At 54.8% G+C, this 20,641-nt stretch overlaps 1 protein-coding gene across 2 annotated transcripts in view; it reads left to right on the top strand.

Annotated features, from left to right (window-relative positions):
• The window catches only part of STIMATE (STIM activating enhancer), a 53,540-nt gene extending 33,646 nt beyond the window's left edge, over window positions 1-19,894 (top strand). The window contains exons 2-8 of one of the 2 annotated variants that reach the window (XM_032322119.1): window positions 2,076-2,124; window positions 3,901-3,996; window positions 7,245-7,366; window positions 11,859-11,971; window positions 13,464-13,541; window positions 14,260-14,409; window positions 16,216-19,894. In XM_032322119.1, coding sequence (XP_032178010.1) covers window positions 2,076-2,124; window positions 3,901-3,996; window positions 7,245-7,366; window positions 11,859-11,971; window positions 13,464-13,541; window positions 14,260-14,409; window positions 16,216-16,332 — 725 coding nt within the window. In that variant the 3' untranslated portion in view covers window positions 16,333-19,894. The remainder of the gene's footprint in view (window positions 1-2,075; window positions 2,125-3,900; window positions 3,997-7,244; window positions 7,367-11,858; window positions 11,972-13,463; window positions 13,542-14,259; window positions 14,410-16,215) is intronic. The other variant, XM_032322129.1, reaches the window with a different exon arrangement.
• Window positions 19,895-20,641: the final 747 nt, after the last annotated feature.

Here is a 20,641-nt window from a genome sequence, read left to right as displayed (position 1 = left end):
GCAGGGTTGGATTCTTCTGGGTCCTTTCTCCCTCGGCTTGCAGATGGCCCCTTCTCACGGGGTCCTCACGTGGTGGGTGGCCCATGCCTCTCTGTGGGTCCTAATCTCTGCTTATAAGGACATGAGCCCTATTGGATTAGGACCCACACATGTGACCTCATTTTACCTTAATTACCTCGTCAAGACTGTCTCCAACTACTGCTACATTCTGAGGTCCTGGGGGTTAGGATTTCAACATGTGAATTGGGGGAGTGGGGACATGATTTGGCCCATAACACCACATTTGCTTCTCCTTACATGTTTTGGGTCATATTAGTATAAGTAATAGGTGTATTATATAATAGTTGATACTGTGTTTATTACTTCTAATGTATTACACGATTTGTCAGACAGTTACTTCATGTAATTGTAATGCATGTTGTGTAATTTTTTTCTGTAAACCGGTTGCAAGGGAGCTGCAGCCGTTCTGGTACTTGAGCATGTGTCTCCTCAGAAGGAGGACGTTCTCCTCGGGTTGTGTTGATCTCATACTGATGGGGACAGAGTCCCTTGAGGCAGAAGCACAAATGTGCGTGACGTGGCTCTGGTCCTAACTGGGGGCTTTCCCTCCAGAGGGTTTTGTCCAGGCGCAGTCTGCTCTGTGTCTCCTTCCCGACACCCCGGGGAGACGTGCGTATTTGTGGGAGATGTGCGTATATCTGGGTGGACAGAACCTCTTGGCCCCACTTCCAGGTCCTTCGATGTGGTTGGTATGTCGGCTCTATGATGAATCAACAGAGTCAAAGCGCTCCTTACAGCTCCTCCTGTTTTTTGGTCGCTCAAAATGACTCTCTGAACCCACGACCTGTTTTGTTTCTGTGAACAAACAGCTCTTGCTTTGCAAACTGCAGGAGGCTTATGTTCATTTAGGGTCGATCGATCTGGGCACCACCGGGGTCTCCCTCCCTGTCTCCTTCTCCTCCTGCACCCTCATGGGCAGCTTGGGGTTCTGCCAGAAGTCAGTTCTCGCCTCCTGCCCATAGGAAGGAGACGTCCTCTGTGGGCTTGCATCCGTGCGTCCCTTCCTTGGTACTTGTGCGAGGGGCCAGCTTTCGTGGGTAGACTTGTGGAGACAGTCTGCTCAGGTGTCTATGCACCCGAGGTGAAGGTGTGCGTCTCGGCAGCCCTCAGCCATTTGAGGTTGGCCTGTGGCTGAAGGAGCACCCCACCCCTACTGGTTGTTCTATAGTGGGGTGCACCCCTGCTTGGTGCCGGGGCTAAGCTGGCATTTTCTCCAGCCCCAGAAACCCACCTTCTACACGATTCAGAGCCATTTGTCTAAAACACACTAACAGCCGTGTCTTTGATTCTGCCTACCACTCTCTCCCAGCTTTCCCTTCCCTACACGGTTCATTCCACACTCCTTAGCTTGGCATTCAAGACCCTCCGTCATGTGGCTCCTGCTCGGTTTGTCTGCCATGTTATGTCCCTGTCCCTGTGAGCTCGCGGTGTGTGCTCTGTCCCCTCCCCCCGGGGCCGCCTCTCCTGGCCAGTGTCCTTCCAGGCAGCCAGGGGTGGTCCTACTTCCCTTGTGCCCTCACCCCGCCTCAGACATACCTGTCCTCTGGCACTTGCCTCACTAGATGGTTACGCGCCTGCCCTCCTGCCAGACACCTGCCTTTGTGTCCTCAGTGCCCGCCTTGGAGTGGGCACCCAGTGACTGTTTGGGCGGGCAGGCGGGGGGCTGAATGGATCTGTCACTGGCTGTGGAGCATATCCTGAAGCTGGAAGTAGCTGCCTTCCACTTTGTGGTCTCCAGGCCCTCTCTGAGAGAACCTCGTGACGGAGGAGAAGACAGCTCTCCACATCCTGTGAGGCGGCGTTCTTCCTCAGTGTCCAGTTCTGACGAGGCTGTGCTGGTCTTCCGCAGCGCAGGGCCTCTGTGACCTTCACGGCTTAGTGTCTATTGTCACATGTCAAAAGAGCAAGGACCTTGACTTAGAGTGTCAACCCCAAGTGTGCTGGTAACCCTCCTTGTATGCATTTTGCTTTGTTGTCGCTGTGGCAAGCCGCTGAATGTGTGTGTTTTCTTCCAGTCAAGCGCTTCAGAGAACCAAAGCACGAGAGACGGCCGTGGAGGATATGGTGCGTATGTACATATGAACACCTTCCTAGAATGCCATTGACTCTTTGGGGTTTGCGGGGGGAGGGGGGCGGGCAATGGGAGCGATTCTGCATCACATAAAGTGTTGGAATCCCTTAGTTGGATTAATCATCTCAGGAACTACGTCTAATACAGAAGACTTCTAGAAGTTCCTCTAGGTAACGTCAGGCTCTGCCTTTATTCTGTCATCACACAGCTGCCCAATTTTAGGAAACAGAGGTTGGGACAGATAGGTCAGTGTATGCAGCGAGCTCCTTTAATTATGTCTCTGTGTTGTTAGGTCGTGAGAAATCCTTGGGTTCTGTAGTCTGTATGTGTAAGCAGAGCATTCTCTGAATCTGGAGACAGTCAGATACACCATGGAAATGCTCCTTTCCCCAAAACTTGTCTCTCCTGGTCGACCCTAGGGTGACCCCTGGTAGCAATTTGTCCTTCATTAAAGGGTGGTAGAACTTCGGATACTGCCTTCAAAGACAGAACTCAAAAGAAAAAAGGGCACAGCCAGCTCTTCAGGACAACGTGACGTCCACTAGAAGCAGACTTTCTTGGGCTGCCTTAGGTTTGCAGCTGTGCTAACAGAACGGTCATTTTGCCCTGCAGAGAAGACTCCAGATAAATCAGTGTGTTAAAGGGCCTTTACAGCAGTTGGAGCATATGCTTGATTGATCTTCAGTGCCTTACTTGTGAATGTTGATCAGTCTTGTTTTTATTTTCCCCCATTGGTTTCTCTCAAATCTGGGTATCTAGCTTAGGCCAGGGGACCTAGGGAGGGTCTGGAATTGGGGCACTCTGTGGGGCACACATTGCCTTTTGGGGACTTCTGCTTTGCCAGTATTTTAGGAAATTACTTTCAAACTTCAGTCATAGGGTTGATCTGGATAATCTCTAAGGTCTGTTCAGTCCGAGCCCTCGGTGACCAGCCCAGGAGGCCAGGAGACTTGGCCCCAGTCTAGAGGTTCCTCGGCCACAGACGGCCGTGGTCTCCAGGTGTTCGTGGCAGAGGAGAAACCAAAGGCCCCGTCTGGACCAATGGGTGTCCCCAGAACACCCTTGTTTTCTTCTCTTTTGAAACTCCGGCCATCTAGCCCAAGGGTTGGCAGACTACGGCCCACAGGCCCAGTGTGGCCCACTGTCCATTTTCCTAATGAAGTGTTACGGGAATGGCGGGCTCTGCGGCCGCTTTCACATGGAGTGGCAGGAGGACCAGCAGCCGACCTCTTCAAGAGAGTGTTTAAAGACTCTCCGACCCTTTACAGAGGGAGGTTGCCCACCCCACGTAGCGCAGTGCATACACCACAGCAGCCGGAATCTCTGGGGCTTTAGCTGTGGGGCTGGACCTGCGCGTCCTGCTGGTCTTGCGCAGACGGACTTCAGCTCAGAGGGACGTCGAGCGGGACCTCTTTAAAACAGAGGCACCCTGGACCTCATCAAAAGCCAGGATCCAGCATTTCATTTTGAAGTGACAAAAAGTGAAAAAGTAAATACACCTATTTTAAATATGTGTTTAACGTATTTAAGTATGTGTTCTAAATCTGCAGCCTCTTAGGGAGTTCAGATGCGGTTTTATTGAAGGTTTTGAAAGGTCACTGAGACACCAAGCCTGAGTTCGTGCCAATGCCTCAGAAAGAGACACCTAGTAAAGGGAAGGTTGGGAGCACCCCGGTGGCTTTCTTCCTGTTTCAGACTTCTCATTTTCCCCAAATTGGGTATAACCCTCCTGTCAGGATGGTAACAAGTGCTGATCCTATTTTGTACAGGTTTTTAGACACTTCTAAACAAGCCATAGGAATGCTGTTCATCCACTTTGCAAATGTGTACCTAGCAGATCTCACTGAAGAGGACCCTTGCTCACTGTAAGTGGCCCGTATCCGAGGATAGACGTCACCCACCTGTCCACTGAACATGCAGACTGGCCTTGCTTTCAGCCACTAGTCATGTTCCCTCTAGCTTGGGTAGGGGGCAGGCCCCACTTTGTGCTCTGTGCTCACCTGAGAGAACCCTGTCTGTGCTGCCTGTGGGATCACACACACAGCTGACAGCCGGCTGTGAGGGCTTTGTGTTGACTCCCTGCTTATCCGAGTTCTGGCCCTTGGCGTTCTAGTAATCCTTATGTCTCCCGGTAGGGAGTGGCCCCTGGTGGGGCATCATAGTGCCCTGAAGGAGTATCTCTGCTAGAATAAGACCTATGGGGGGGCTTCTCTGTGGTGCCAGCCGCTTGGGGTCAAAGCCACTGTGGATCATCATTGACCTCTTGGACCTGAACACCATGGGTGGTTCTGGCTCATAATGGTGCCTCTCTTAGCCGAGGGAGTGGGAAAAGAGACTCCCCTACCCTATCCCAGCTCCATCTCCTTCCTTCCTGGCTCAGACTTGTTGCTCCCATCATGCTGTGCTGGAGGCCTTCCACCCGACCAGCTGTCTCCTGCTGTCTCCTGCCTCCGTGCCTTTGCTCACGCTGCCCTCTGCCTGGAGCACTCCCACTGCTGTCCTGCCCCGCCTTTGAGAGACCAGGGCGGAGAGCTGGGGAGTCCCTTGCCAAGAGGCTTCGTGTATGTTTAAGATCATTTGGACTGGAAGATTCTTTTCAAGCCTCCTTTTTTGGTGACTGCAGATTTAGTTCAGGGCGAGATTTCAGCAGAAAGCTATGACGTCTCCCTGCCTAGAGTCTCTCTGAGACCTGGAAAGGCTATGATCTGTTTGGACGTGTGGGTGCATTCCCAAAGTAGGTGACTGGAAAGGTAATCCTCCCTCAGGGGGATGGTTAGGAGATGGTTTTCCTTCCAGCCCCTGAGCCCCCAGCAGGCTGGAGTCATCCTCTGGTGAATGGTCTTGACGTTGCTGACCGGGATAGCCCACAAGGCAGAGGCTGACACTGGAGGCACTAAGGTTACTCCTCATGCAGTGTCGGCCGCGTGCCTGTCCCCTGCAGCACCTCCACTGGCTGTCTGCAAAATGAAGACGATACGGCTGTAAGGACATTGGCAAACTGAATCACAGCCAGGAGGGAGAAGGGGCTGTTGACAGCTCTCAAGTGCTCCGCCTGGAGGAGGAAGGGCCCAAGGTGGAGCTTGGTATGGTGAAGGCACTTGACTAAGAGGCCAGACCGAGCCCCACTTTGCTCCCCTGGCCTGTGTCCCACCAGATTCCCAGGATTCCTGGGCAGGTTTCAGGACTTGTTGAGTGTAAGCACCACTGGGGTCCATAGGGTCGCTGCTCAGTGAGGGAGTTAACAGTTCATTTGGAGGATGTTGTAAGTTAGGAAAGGTGTGAGAGCCCAGCAGCAGGCAGTGTTTGGGCAGTGGAAGGCGCCCAGGCCCTTGGATCTGTTTCAGGTCCTGCTATCCCGGCTCTGCCCTGTGACTTTTCACAAGTTGGGGACAGGCTCGGCTGGGCAGGCCTTGAGGCATCTTGGGAAGCTGCAGACTGGAAGGGAAGCCAGCTTCAGCTACGGGAGACCAGAAACGTACAGCGGGGACGAGCTGCCCCTGTGGGTGCAGGGGTCCCGTGGACTGGGCGCTCTGCTCCTTGCTCCGTCCAAATACTTTGGGAGGAAGTTCAGCTTTTGTGACATCCAGGGTTCTGGGACTCTGAGGGGCCAGGATTCAAACCACACATTGGTCTAGCACCTACTACGTGGCAGGCATTGTTCACACGTACTGACTCTTTCGATCCCGGTAACAGCCCTACAGTTTAGATACTTTGGTTATCCTCGTTTTACAGCCTGAGGAACTGAGGCACAGAGAGAGCACGGAACTTAAATTCACATGGACGAATAGTGATGGAGCTGGGATCTGAAGCCAGCCTGTCCCCCGGCCTCATATGTGTTGGGTAGACTGTAGGGAGCATTCCGTCTTTCGTCACAGGGCCTGGCGCCCAGTAGGTGTAAATGTTTGGGGAGGGAATGAATGAACCAACACATGTCTGTCACGAGTTCTTGTGACTTTCAGGGCGAGCCTCAGATGTGAGAACCATTTGAAACCAGTTAGATGTAAGCATCTGAGAGCAGTTTAGTCTGGGGCCAGCTGGGAGCCTGGAGAAGTCGCCTTGGACTCAGCTGCTCTGCCTTGGTCTCTGGTCTGAGAGTGACCCCTTGTGATGTTAACGAGGAAGGGCAGGCGGAGACACGCTGTCCACCCTTCTGGTTTTCTGGCCACCCTTGGGCCCCATGGTGAGCCCCCTCAGGAGTTAGCGTGTGCCCGGCCCCAGAGCCTCGGTCTCTAGGTGGGGGCTCAGAGTCTGCATGAAATATCTCCGGCCTTGGCAATGGGAAAGCACAGCAGTTGGTCTGTGACATCTGGAACTACTTGAAGAGCTTTCCAAGCCACTTGGCATCCCAGGGGGCCGGTACCTGACCCAGTGGTTGCCTGTCTCCTGCTTTGTCTGGAGCACTGGCACCTGTGGTCAGGGTGCCTGGCAAGATCTGGGTACAGGGCCCTTGAGGAGGGCCTCTCCTTGGTGAGGGAGGAGGTGTGTGTCAGACACATGGAAACAGACAGTATAAGAACAAAGGATCATGGTGGGAGAGCTCTTCTGACTCTACTCTCCTCTGTCAGCCTGCCTTTTCCATGGGAATAAAGCTCTCTCTAGAAATACACTTGCTTCCGTGGCAGGCTCTGAAACATAGGGATGATAGAGGGGCCTGTGGCCTTGCCCTCTTTGGTCCAAAAAACCCCAGAAGCCACGTCCTGAACCACATGGAGCAGCAGCACTAGCTCGGGGTCGTGCATGTGACCAGCGTCAAGGTGCAGATTTCTTTTAATGAATTAAGTTCTGTTTCCCTGTTGACGTCCTTGCTGTTTCTAGGCACCCTGTCCTGGGTCAGGTCTTTCCTGGTGGGAGTGTTAGGGGTCTTTCAAGTTTCTCTGTCCCTTATCCACTCCTCCCTCGAGTTCTTTGACCCCGATGAGTGTCGGATGCTATCATGGGGAGGCTTCCCTGGGGCTCCTGGAATTGAGCCCCGGAGACTCTCGCATGGGCCCCCCCGGAACTGGCCAAAGTGCTGGGACTTCAGGCTTGAAGTTGGTCTTGGTAAGCACCCAGGGCTGGGCTCAGGGGCCTGGGTGGTGCTTCCTGATGGCGCCACTGTGTGCTGTCCTCCCAGGTACCTCATCAACTTCCTCCTGGACGCCACCGTGGGCATGCTGCTCATCTACGTGGGGGTGCGCGCCGTCAGCGTCCTGGTGGAGTGGCAGCAGTGGGAGTCCTTGCGATTTGGCGAATATGGTAAAGTGGCGTGGACACTGGATGGGGGTGTGGAGGGGGCCTTCGGCGGGGCAGGGGGGGGCTCTCCTCCTCGCCCCAGTCAGCTCTCTAGGCCGGTGGATTGGAAGCTTCAGGAGCTGGTGGCTGTATCCTCTGGTCGGGGGGCTGGTTCTGGGGCCTGAACACCATCGCCCTGCTAGTGTCAGAGTGCCACACGTGAGGTGTGGAGGAGCACACTTCACTGCCACTCCGTGGCAGGAGCCAGGAGACCCTAGACAGGGGGAGGGGCCCAGCTCTGGCCTCTTCCACTAGAGGGCACCAGTGGCCCCACCTGCAGGCCGTGAGGCCACCTCACCCTGCTGGGCTTCTCACCCAGCGCACAGGAGGCACCCACTCGTTAGAGGAATGGGAGGTGGCCCTCTTCTGCTGCGTGTCTTTGCCTGTCCTGTCATTGGGCCATCTCGCTACAGGGCTATCCATCCCCCACGCCATGGCCAAGTCACCTTACTGTCTCCTAACTGGAGGCTGATCTCCCACCAGCATCAGGTGCGTGCTGTCACCAGGAACCCCAGGTCCATCTCACTCACAGGTGAGCCTTAAAACAGGTGACCTGTGGCTGCTGGCTCATCTTTGACTCCCTCCCTTCTCTCAAACCCCCAGGACAAGGGCCTGCTTAGGAAGCTGCCCTCATACTCTCTGAGCACAAATACATTGCCCAGAGAAGCGTGGCAGTAGCCTCCACGGGGCTGTGGTGCGATGCCTTCCTCAGGCCTTGCCACACCCTGGGCATTCAGGCCCCGGAGTTAAGGGGCAAGGACAGGTCTCTCCCACCTTCACGCCTGGCCCCTGATGTCTGGGAGCACGAACTCCTGGTCTCAGTGAGAATAGCATCAGTGGGGCCTCAGCCACCTAGGGACACACAGGACAAGAAGGAAGGAATTCTGGATCTCCACTCTCCTTTCCTGGTCACCCCTTCTGCGGACTTCCTGGCGCAGCTTCAGGGCCACTCACTCCTAGATGACTGAAGCCTCATAAGGCACTAACGAGTGGAAGGGGAGCCGATCCGTGGAACCGACTATACGAGAGCCTTGGGTATTTCTAGAATTCTTAAGTAATTGTTTGTCTCTATTGAGGGGAGATGAACTCAGGGGAGGGCTTTTCTTAGCCCTGTTACTTGATGCCTGATGAGTCACGGACTTAAGATAGCGTATGACACACGGCGTACGCTCCTGTGGCTCGATGGAAGTCTTCTGAGAAGCCCCGAGTCATGATCCCTCCGCTTGGAGGACACCTGTGGACCACAGCGTCATCCTCACTTACAGGCTAGGTACCGAGGAGTTAAGTCACTCCTGAAGCCAGTGCACAGCTGGGGGCGGGCATGGTCTCATCTGCCACCGCCTCCAAGATCAGAGCTGCTCACTGCTTGCTGTTGAGATCTATCCTGGAAGGCTGCTCTCGACTCAGCTGTAGTGACCCACACTGCAGAGAGCCATCACAGCCAGTCATGTGCCACTCAGTGACCACCCCCACCCCCACCCCCGCCGCCAACTCTGAGTACCCAACAGAGGGAAGGCAGGTCGGGTCCTAGAGCACCACCCATTCCTACCCTCGTCTTCCCAGAGCCTTCAAACCAGGATGTCTCCAGATGACCATCCTGAGTCCTCCCTCCCCGGGCTGAGGGAGGACGGTGCATGTCCTCTCTTACCTGATTTCTCTTTCTACCTGTATTCTTGTGTCCTGTCACTGCTACAAGAAATTTCCACAAAACCAGTGGCCTCCGACAGCAGGTGTCTCACGTTACACCTGTGTAGTAAGGCATCCCACCTGGGTCGCCCTGGCTAAAGTCAAGGTGTGGGCCGGACTGCTTCCTTCTGGAGCCTCTAGAGGGGGCATCCATGTGCTTGCTGGCAGTCTGCCGCTCCTAAGAGGCTGGCCGCCCTCCCTGCTTGTGGCCCCGTCTCCCCTGAGGCAGCGGGTAAGGCTCCTCTCCGATGGTATCCTGCTCTCCTTCCAGATCTCTTTCCAGTGCCTGTGTGAGTGCGCCGGGCCCCCCAGATACTGCGGGGTGCTGCCCCATCTTAGAAGCAGCTGGTTAGCAGCCGTACTTGCCCTGGGCAACTTACCATAGTGCCAGGTCCCTGGGACTCAGATGTGGATGTGTCTGTGGGGCCACATTTCACCTACCACACCTGTTAACTGGCCCATCTTCTTGAGGCAGTATTTCCATGTCGGCCCCATAGCTCTCTTCTCAGCTAAGTGAAGAAGAGGGCTTTGTTTTTTAGGTGCTTCCTTTGTCTTTAGAGGAGAGGCTGATCTTGCCAACAAGCACATGGGACTTGGGGAATAAGTCACACAGCCCTGAGGGGGGGGAGACAAAATCCAGGTGATAGGTGTGCTTGTGGTTTGATGACCAGGCGGCATTTCCCACAGCAGAAGCTCTGAAGGCAGGTCTGTGTCCCATGGACCAGTGGTCTGTGGGCTTTGCTGGCTGGCCCTGTCCTTATGCTCCCTTCCTGAAGCCTTTGGGAGACAGACGGGCTCTGTCCGTTTGTGCCCTATCCCTGCGATTTCTCCTGAGGAATTTGTTCAACAAACACAACACCCTCTACCTGAGATTGTCCAGGACATGTCAATAATGCCTGGTGTGTCTGTCCTTGAACAGTGAGACAGTGGGGAACGTCTGGGAGGCTCTCCAAGGAGCAAAGCAGACCAGCACACGTGCTCACTCCAGCCGGGGCTCCTGGTGGTCGGGACATGGAGGAGGAGGAGAGTGTGGGAACGCATTTACAGAGGACTTTCCCTTTTCTTACCATGTTTTTTAGCTGTCCTTTTAAAGCATGTAAATGAAGACGCAACCGTGGCCAAGCTATGGCGCTGACACTTAAGAGTGTGGGGCAATGCGGGGTTCGGGGCGTCTGTCCCTCTCTGTCAGTCGCTGCAAGCTTACGGGCACATGGAACAAGCACATTTTCTTTTGATATGAAGTGTGGCCCCTTAGTCTGCTGACTGGAAACGCGCTGGTCCCTGTTCAGAGATGTTTCCTACTAGTGCTTTCTGTTGGTCTCTGATCTTAATGATTTTTGACGAATATTTTGATTTGTTACTTCTGAGAACTTTTCTCAGTCAGGTCACGCAGTTGACTGAAGGGATTCCAGCACTGCATTAAAAATCTAGCTGGAGGGATTGTGCTTCTGAAGTGGTTTTTTGGCTCAGATGTGTCTAATACCAGAAGTGAAAGTAGGGCGAGCTTAGCAGCAGCCCCGATGGCTCTCTGCATGCTTTCTGCACCCTTCTCCTGAGGTTTTCCAGAAAAGGGAATGGCCTGGTGTGGTGTCCATTACAGCTGTGCGAAGGCATTCATGTGCGCTCCCCAGCGTCCTGTTGGCAGGCTCTGGCCGGGCTGGGCCTGCTCCGGCACCCGTGCCTGGACGGGGATGCTGCAGAAACCTTCCATCGCACGGTGGAACCGGAGCCCTCTCTCTGGGGCACGTTCTCGCCTCACAGCCTAGACAGGGGCCTTTGCCTCCCCTGAAGTGCTGCCCTCCACCCCTCTTCTGGCGAGTGGTGCTCAGGCAACCCCAGCAGAGCATCCAGAGCCAGCTCCAGCTGCCTCCCACCATCCCCTGGCTCTTCCCTAGGTCTCCCACTTTAGCATGTGTGGCTCCCTGGGGGCCCATCCCATGAGTTCTGCCTGTCCCCAAGGATATAGATCTGTCCCTGGGGCTGGTCCTCCACACTTCTTCTAGTCTTTTCTGAAACATTCTGGAGGCCCTCCAGGACCTGCGTGTGCCCCAGTGTGAACTGTTGCCTTTCTCCATTTCTCAAGTACCGTGATGGATGGGTCACAGATGGACCTTTGTCACGGCCCCACGCACAGCCCCTCCCTCCTGCTTGTCTGCCCCCACTTTCCTTCCCTGTCCCCAGTGCAGCTGTTTTGGGCTACCTCATGGAGACAGAATCAGGATTCCTCCAGTCCGAGTTCTGCTTTCTGGGCTGAGGGAAGCAGGAGCAGCAGGGGCGACTGGCTCGGGGCAGCAGATCAGCAAAGGGGAGGTTTGCTGCCTCCGTAGTCACAAACATCAGGCAGTCCACGGGTGGAGGAAAGGATGGATAGCACCACAGTCACTGGAAAAATCAACAACAGATAATAATAGCAGTCTTCCTTCCCACAGCTCTGCCCGTGGACAAAAAGAGCCAGCTCTCTGAGCCTTGACAGTGAGCACTTACTAACTTTAGTCTCCTTAATTACATCCTAGAATCTCTTAAAAGAAACCCCCACTCTGGTATCTCCAAATTAGGAATTCTGTGATTTTTGTCTAAAACACCTGCATGTGTCTGGTGGGACTGAAGTGATTCCTGGTGCTTCGGGGGCTCGTGAAGTGGCTTTAGAGCCAGGGTCTGGGGTGGGCTGGGGGGCCCGAGGGCTCCTAGGAGCTGTGGGCATGGGGCGGGGACATGGGCTTGGGTCCTGGCATCCGGGCCCTGCGTGACTGTGCACCTGCTGTCCCTGCAGGAGACCCTCTGCAGTGCGGAGCCTGGGTTGGGCAGTGTGCGCTTTACATCGTGATCATGATTTTTGAAAAGTCTGTCGTCTTCATCGTTCTCCTCATACTTCAGTGGAAAAAGGTTTGCTTCTTGTCCATCCTTTAGCAGCTCCTTGGGCTGCCAAGCAAGACAGTACTTGTTCTCCTACCATCCACACGCCCCAACCTTATTGGAAAACCAAATCTTTTCTTTCTTTTCCTTCTCCCCCACCCCCACCTCCACTAAGTCAGTCTGGCTTGCCTGTCGGGAGCAGGAACTTGGTTTTTCACTTAGCATCCATCTACTTGAATAGTGCAAGTGCCTGCCCTCGATTAAGCTTTGCGATACAGGCGCACCTGGGTGGCTCAGTGGGTTAAAGCCTCTGCCTTTGGCTCAGGTCATGATCTCAGGGTCCTGGGTTCGAGTCCTGCATTGGGCTCTTTGCTCAGCAGGGAGCCTGCTTCCCTTCCTCTCTCTCTTCCTGCCTCTCTGCCTACCTGTGATCTCTCTCTGTCAAATAAATAAATAAAATCTTAAAAAAAAAAAAAAAAAAAAAAGCTTTGCGATACAGAAGGCCAGTGGGGACAAGTGTCCCTGCTCTCGGGCTGCTTCCTGGCTGAGACAGTCTACAAGCCTCACTACTGTAACTATCGGGAAGGTGTCTCTCCACCTGCGCATGTCCTCCACACTTTTCTTGGCCAGTGGTTTAATCAAGACTCTGGGGGCTGCAGGAAACAGCTGCTCACAGGCTGTTCCCAGGGTTCCCTCGGCGCTGCCCTCTGGCCCTGGTGCTGGGCTCTGCACTGCCCAAGTCCCCCACATGGCTGCATGGAACTGGCTGAAGAGTCTTCGAGTAGCTCAGAACTTGGCCTTCCTTTGTTTTTGTTATTGTTGTCGTGTGTGGGTTTTTTGTTTTTTTTTTTTTTTTTTAAGATTTTACTGATTTATTTGAGAGAGAGCAGGAACACAAGAGGGAGAGGGACAAGTAGGCTCCCTGCTGCCCTGAGATCATGACCTGAGCTGAAGTCTGATGCATAACTGACTAAGCCACCCAAGTGCCCCTCTGTTGGTTTTATTTATGTCTGAATTTTATTTTTCAAGAAAATAAACCAAGGCTTTTCAGAGCTTTTGTCCTTCAAGAGGTGGTTGGGGTGCAGGATTTCTGCTAGAAAATGGTCTGGTCCCTCACTGCTAGTGTCTGTAATGGGCATCCACCGACCTCATTCTCTCCAACACCCCGAAGCCCCACCACCCCTACCCTCCGCGTTGCCTGGTGGGTGGGCCCTGCCCTGCTTGGTGGTTGTAAGCCCATTATGCTTCCCAGGTCCATGGCACCAGGAAGGCGGCTAAAACCCTAACTGCTGCAGGTGTTCTCCCCTCCCGGGGATCTGCCCCTTGTCAGCATTCCCATCTGGGGACGGACCATGCAGCCCTGGCTGTGAGGCACTGTTCCCATCAGGGTTCCAGGGGAGTGTCGTCTGAGCCAAGCCACCCTTCTCAGGGCCTCAAGGATGATGTGTGCTGCTGCCCCGCTACCCCCAGGCCCCTTCTATGTGGTCTCTCCCTACCTCACGGAGTCTGCTTCTCTTTACAGGTGGCCCTGTTGAACCCCATTGAAAACCCAGACCTGAAACTGGCCATCGTCATGCTGATCGTCCCCTTCTTTGTCAATGTCAGTGCCATGTTGCATTTTATCCCCACATACTCCCTGCCCTCCAGTGTCCTGTTCTCAGTTCTGAGTCTGACAGAGAAAGCCCCTTACAGCCCCCAGGCCTCTCCCCACCCCAGACCTGGAAATGGCAGGATTGCTTCCTCAGCAGGCAGATCCCTCCTCTAGGCTCCCCATGCAAGAGGAAGGGTCCTGAGAACTTTGTCTTGCCCTGCCTGCCGGGGACTTCCCGCCAAGGAGGCCCTCTGCATGCACAGCGAGCAATTTGTAGATCGGGATGTTCGGAATCCAGGCCGCCTCATCCCTGGCCCCAGAGCTCCAAGAGAGACTCATAAGCATGCTGGCTAGACGTTAGAAAATGGAAGGAACAAGAAAGTCACGTGGGGCTGACAGTCGTGGCAGAGTGCGCGGGCCAGCCTCTCAGCTCACAGTAGGAGCCTGGAAACCTTTCCAGTGGCTAGTCCCCAGCGGTTACCAGCACTCAGGGTGAAGAGGACTAGGGCTTTCTTGCTGGTTCTCCGATAAGAAAGCAGAAGCAAAGGATGAGGAGGGTGGGGATCTCTTTGTAAGCTTGTGAGAGAGCTGGGGGACTGGAGGAGGCTTTTGCTCCCCTTGTTCTAGACCTCGTAATCAGGAGCAGGCAGGAAGGTTGGCAGTGGGCATCTGCTGTACTTTGACAGATGCCTTATCCCAGAGTAAAATGCACATTTCCTCCCCACAGGCTTTGATGTTTTGGGTCGTGGACAACTTCCTCATGAGGAAGGGGAGGACGAAAGCTAAACTGGAAGAAAGGGGAGCCGACCCGGACCCGAGGGACGGGAGCAAGGTCCGCTACCGAAGGGCCGCGTCCCACGAAGACTCAGAATCGGAGGTAGGGCCAGGCCCTCATGCCACACACCATCCCCGTGGGGTCTCTGGCCTCTGCTGCATCTGGTCTTCCCGGCCCTGGCCAGGGGGAGGAAGAAGAGGCTGACTGCTCCATCCAGCAGGGAGGGACCCATTCCTGCGTCCCCTGGCCTTCCCACGGCAGGGAGGTGGAGTGCCCAGCGGGGTGGCGGGAGCTCATCTCCGGCAGTCGGGACCTCCGCCGGTGGAGGAAGACAGGGAAGAGGGGGGCTGCCTTGTTCCAGGGAAGCTGGCGAGGACTCGTGGGCCTGATAGTTGACCTTCACGCCTTAAGGTGTTTCAGTCCCTGCCTACCACTACAGACCAGCAGAAGTGTTGGCTAAGCCCACTAGAAACTTCTAAAACGTAGGGGTAGCTAGACCTTCCCAGGAACCTCCCCCGCCCTTATTGTCAGGTTTCCTAAGTTCAAAGGTTTGGACTTTCGGGGAGACTGGTGGTCATCAACAGAAGCATGGAGGCAGAGCAATGCTCCCGGGTGGCCTGCCCACTGCGTGCTGCAGGGCGAGGCCAGGGCCGTCTCCTGAGAGGCCTCATCAGCTTTCTCGGTGTGTGCAGCTCTGCAGTGAGGGTGGGGCGGCAGAAATGGCTGAGGTAATGTCTTCCCTGAGAGACCTTCAGACTGGATGAGGTGAAGGTGAGTGTCTGAATAGGTCCTTCTCACACGGTGTGATCCTTCTGACACTGAGGCGCCCACAAAGCCCTGTGAGGACCTTGGAATGGTCTGTTTGATTCCTGGGGGCCTCCTGGGGGGAGTTTGGAAAGCTGACTGGAGGAGCAGGACAGAGGGTAAGCCCATATCTTCTCTAGCTGTCCCCAGGATCTGGCACGGGGCCCATCCTGTCGTAATGAACGTTAGGTGAGTGGCAACACTACAGGCAGAAGCAATCACTCAGGAGGGGTTGTGGTCACATGGGGTGGCCTCTGGGTCATTGGAACCCCTCATGGCCAGAGCAGCGTGTGTCCTGTAGGGAAGGACAGAGTGACATGGAATGAGGTACAGGCAAAGGTCTGAGCCAGACAGGCAAAGTGCCTCATGATGCGGCCATGCCTGGACAGGCAGCAGGAAGCCAGGGAAGTGGTCCGGAGAAAGGTGACAATAGCTGTCCCTTCCCTGGGAGAGAAGGAGCTCATGGTGCACTGTCCCTGGGCTTCCCAGTGCTCAGAGGCTTGAAGAGTCTGCAAGCAGCATGGCAGGTGGGCAGGAAGGGTCTGTGTTGGCCCGGGTGCCCTTGCCCCACGGCCAACTCCTTCCCGACACTCAGAAGAGCGCAGGGCTCCCGTTCGTCTGCACAGGTCGCAGAGTTGATTCAAAGCAGCTGATCTGAACGTGGTCTGCCTTGTGTGTGCTCCACAGAGGTTCTCTTCTCCTCTGGAAAGGGACTTTTCAGTGTGCTTTTGCTGTCTGCGGGGTACCTTCCAGGGCCTGGGACGCCCTGTGTCCAGATTGGGCTTGTTTACCAGGACGACCTCAGGGTGGGGGTCCTTGCTGAGTTTGCTCCGACTGGGGTTCCGTCCCAGCTGGAGGTTGGCTGGAGAAGCTAGGGGTGGGCACGTCCACTCCGCGCTGGTTCAGGAGCCCATGACTATTCTAGGAGTAAGCGACATCTGGATGGTTCCACTGTGTAAAGGAGCCTCCCTGTCCCCCTCCCCTAAAGACACCTGAGACCCCAGGCCTTCTAGATGGGTGAGACCCCAGTGCCAGGGTGCAGGGAGGGCAGAGGAAGAAGGCCCCGCCGGTGGTGACTCAGGTCGTGCCTGTCCCCCACCCCAGATCCTGATCTCCGCCGACGACGAGATGGAGGAGTCTGACGCGGAGGAGGACCTGCGCCGACTGACCCCCCTGAAGCCTGCGAAGAAGAAGAAGCACCGCTTCGGGCTGCCGGTCTGACGCGCTCCTGTGCTGGGGTCAGGCGTGGGGGCTCCCTCGGGTCAGCAGGTGGTCGCTGCGCAGTGTCCTTCCTTCCCTCCTCTCTGCCCCTCCTCTTCTACCTCCACTCCTCTCGCTGTCTCCGCCCGCTCCCAGACGGCTGTGACTTGCCAGAGGGAGGCCGGGCCAGCGCTGAGGGGCTCCAGGCAGCCGGAGGTCCCCACTCAGTTGCACTACAAACACTGACCAAATATGCAAGTGAGGCGTTCTGTGTGTCTGTCATTGTCCCAGACGGTGTTGCGAGGGACCCAGAAGCCCCGTCCTGTGTCTGGCTGGGTGGCACTGAGGAGGAAAACTGACGCGCACAGACTGGGTAGAGCCTTTCCCCAAGGCTCGGGGAGCGTGAGGATGTAACACATTTTGGGCTAAAAGTCACTCATTGACCAAGTTGGAACCGCAATGCTTTCTTACTCCAAATGGCTTTGTAACTACTGATTTCTAAAGCCGGTTTTATGAGCTGTCACAGTGTTAATGTTTTTTGAGTATGTGTTTATTTCCTATGGGACTAATGGGCAAAAACATAGATTTTTAAGTCTTCCGTATGCTGTTGACTTTTATATTTTTAAGTTATATTTTCATACTATTGTATTTAAAAACTCTTTTTAATCCCCCAAAGAAATGGGTTTGTCTGCCTTTCATGGGATGTGAACTAGTGGGAAGAAAAAGTTGGGAGTTTTTTTATTTGGGATATTTTTAGGTAATCTGAGAGGAGATGAGGCCAGTGGTCCCAGCAGGAAGGGAGAGGAGCCCTTGTCTGAAAGGGATGAACCCAGTGGGTCTGTAAAGGCCGCGGCTGAGTGGGAGGCAGCTGGTCTGAAGGCCTGTCCGGGGACAAGTGGGTCCAGCGCTTGGCTTTCTGCTGGCAGTTTAGAGGTCTGAGTTAAATGTGACCAAGAGAAGAGCCTAGAGGTCTGTGTCCAGAGAACTGAAACCATAGGGGCCACCCCTGTGAGTTCCCTGCCTCTCTTCAGTCTCCACAGCTGAAGTATAAAATTCAGTATGAGCCTCCTTGCCTCCCAGTGCAAGGTGGAGCCTTTGGAACCAGCTGCTGGACCAGCCTCAGTAACCTCCTCTCAGGCTGCCCTATGTCTGTCGTCTTGGTGTTGTCCCCCTGTTGAGCACAACGGTCTGAGGAACGCCCGCCTGACCCAGTGATCTTGTTTCTCATGGCCTCAGAGCAGCAGGGCAGCTGGAGAGGGGGCGGGTCGAGGTGTGGGAGCTCACTGTCCGCGTCCGCAGGCAGGCTAGATGCTTCGAGGCCCAGGTCCCCTCCCTGGGGAGTGGCCCTCACTCCTCAGCATGGCCACAGGCCTCCACAGCTCTGGAGGCGTGCTGACCACAGTGGTCCGGGTCGGCCTGAGCACTCGCCCTGCTGTGGGAGCAGCACGGTGGGACAGCCAGTGTTCCGTCATGGCCCTGAGACAGCCACAGAAGCTGAGGAACGGAAAACTGCACCACTAAGGCGCAAGCTAGAAGGGAGGCAAGTACAGGGAGGCCACCTGGCCCATAACCTTCCTTTATAGACCTACGCACAAATGTGCTGCCCTTAAGTAGATTGGGTCTGAATTGTGGTGTGGGAGCCAGGCCACTATGCTCTGGGCCTGCCTTCCCCCAGGAACCAGAGGCCTGAAAGGAACTGGGCCCTGTCATGGCCCTGGGTGGCCACTCTGTGAATGTAGGTGTCTACAGGCGGGAGACAAGGCTGCGTGTAAGACAAGAGGCCTTGACCGCATTTGCCCTCACTTCGGCTCTTCACCCCCGCCCGCCCCCAGCCATAGTGGACTGTTCCTCCTGGAGAATCGGTGCTGGGGAAGGCCAGAACTGACATTGTGCCTGCTACGTGTCAGCCCCTTGTGGCGTTGCTGGCTCTCCCTACTTTTCCCCCCTGTCTCATCTTGTATGAACAGCCTGTGCCTGCTGCTGTCCCCGTACCTTCCTGAGCTCCGAATCAGCAGTGCTTTCAGTCTTGAGCTCCAGGCACAGTGGTGGGGGAACCACAGTCTCTGGAAGGTGGAAAGTAGGCTTTCTGTAGGCCTCAGACAATCTGCTCATCTCAAGGCCTGTCCCAGTGCCTGCAGGGCAGGGGTTTGGGGAGCAAAGTGGTGGCTAGTGAGGGCTGGTTTTCCCTTGGATCCTGAATTTCAGTAAGGGCTTTAGTCTCTGAGTCACTGTCGTAGAGCTGACCAGGGTATGGGTCTCTAATCATAGAGAGCCATGTGATGTGTAGGACTGGACAGCGTGGCCTCGCCGGTTTAGCCGTCCCTTCCCTTCCGGCTGTGTGTGTGTGAGTGTGTGTGTGTGTGTGTGTGTGTGTGTGTGTGTATGCACAGGCACACGCATACACACACACAGAGTTTGTATTCCCTGGAGTGTTTCCTGTAATCCCTGGGAATTTTTCTTTGTTGCATTGTCGCAAGAGACCAGATGCAGAGGGCCATGGTCAGAACGTTCTCCTGAACTGTCCTCCTTCTCTGGGATGAGTCTCCTTACCACCTGCCCCGAGGTGCCTTACTCAGTACAGCTCTTTACCCAGCCACATGGCAAGTGTCACAGTGCTTGAGAAACCATGGGACACCAACCGGATATTGTGTGCTATCCATCTGATCAGTGCAGATGTGGACATTGGCCAAGGCCCCCCTGATGGAAGCTTGTAAGTCAGGGTCATGAATGAGTTTCTTGTACCTAATGGAAATAACCTGGTGAGGTAGAAACTATCACGTCTGAATGGAAGGAATCGTTGTTGGCCTTATTTCCTTTCGCTGTCAGTGGGATGTTAGCAGTGGCGGGGGCAGGGGATGTTGGTGAGATCTTGGGCGGCAGTGGCTTCTTGGTCTGCTCAGAAGACCTTCAAGGTAGAGGCCTGTGGCCCATCAGTTAGCGCTCAGGCACGCTGGTGGCCTCCTGCCTCAAGCTTTAACTAGTGCCCCTTCCTGGCAACTGCAAGTCCTAGGCGAATGTTGACCACTCATGCCTTTAAAGGGAAACCTAGAGGGGCTCAGATTCTAGGCAGTCTAGTCCTGCAGGCTGCAGCCCAGAGTCCCCATCGGAAGGCTGCCCAGGAGCCCACTCTGCCCTCCAGACAGCAACGTGCTGGTCTTTTTGCAGCCAATCCAACATAGACGCTCTGGAACTTCTCATTGGCCAAAGCAGCCACCTTGTAGGGTTGGCTTTTAGAAGTTGCACACACTTCTGACCGGGAGAGGAGACCTCTCTGTTCTCCCCTGTGAAGCACTGGCAGCTCTGAAGGGCTTTGCTCTCTGGGAGGGACTTCCAGTCCGATGGCCGTCAGCACCTTGAGCTCCTGGCTGGGGGGGTGAGCTGTCTCATTTGGTCTCTCTTTCTCATGATGTTTATTAGAACTCAGAACTGTGTGAGCAAACCATGGCCTATTTCCACTGCCCTTCCGGTGGGGGTGTTTCAGCAGTGGTGTTAAGATTCACAGAAACACATTTTTGAAATGAAAGGGAAGACGATGTACTTACATTGTAAAATGGTTTACAATAAAGTTTCACATCTTAATACAGTTTTTTTTTTTTTTTTTTTTTTTAAAGAAACCATCACTTGTGGTTATTGGTTGTATGGTCTTTGGAGTTGAAACAGCTTAGTGGGGTCAAGAAAATTTCCCCAGTGAGTTAAAAGATTGTCCCCAGGGGTGCCCGGGTGGCTCAGTTGGTTAAGCCTCTGCCTTCAGCTCAGGTCATGATTTCGGGGTCTTGGGATTGGGATCAAGCCCTGCATTGGGCTCCCTGCTCATCAGGCAGTCTCGTTCCCCACCCCTGCTTCCCCCCACTCGTACTTTCTCTCTTCCAGTCTCAAATAAATAAGTAAAATAAAATAATCTTTAAAAAGAAGACAAGGACAACGACAGCTCTCCCCAGGAAACCAAATGTGAATGAACTACATCACCTGGGGACAGACACAGGAGCCAGAATCTGCCAAAGGACAAAGCCAAACATACTCTCGCCTTTCCCACGTCCCCGCTAATGCTGGTAAAAGGAACTTTACCTCCCCCTGAGGAGTAAGTAGTGCTGGGCGATGAGCTGTGAGCAGTGAACAGCCCACATCCTTGTCCCTGGAGCTGCAGGGCTGGAAGGCAGGTGCCTCCCCGTACAGAGCCGACTGTGGGGACGGTGCCGAAGCCCTCCCAGGCCAGGCTTGCCCTCGGTTCTGCGTGGCCTTGTTCGCAGGCCTGGATCCATGGCCCTGGCTGTCGGAAGGCATTCCTCGTGTCAGCACTTGTCTCAGATGGGGCTGGCAGTCCTCACACTGG

The sequence above is a fragment of the Mustela erminea genome, chromosome 1 (genome assembly GCF_009829155.1).
Source record: "Mustela erminea isolate mMusErm1 chromosome 1, mMusErm1.Pri, whole genome shotgun sequence".
Taxonomy (NCBI): Eukaryota; Metazoa; Chordata; class Mammalia; order Carnivora; family Mustelidae; genus Mustela; species Mustela erminea.
The sequence above is the reverse complement of the archived record's forward strand: the minus strand, read 5'-3'. Positions and strand labels throughout refer to the sequence as shown.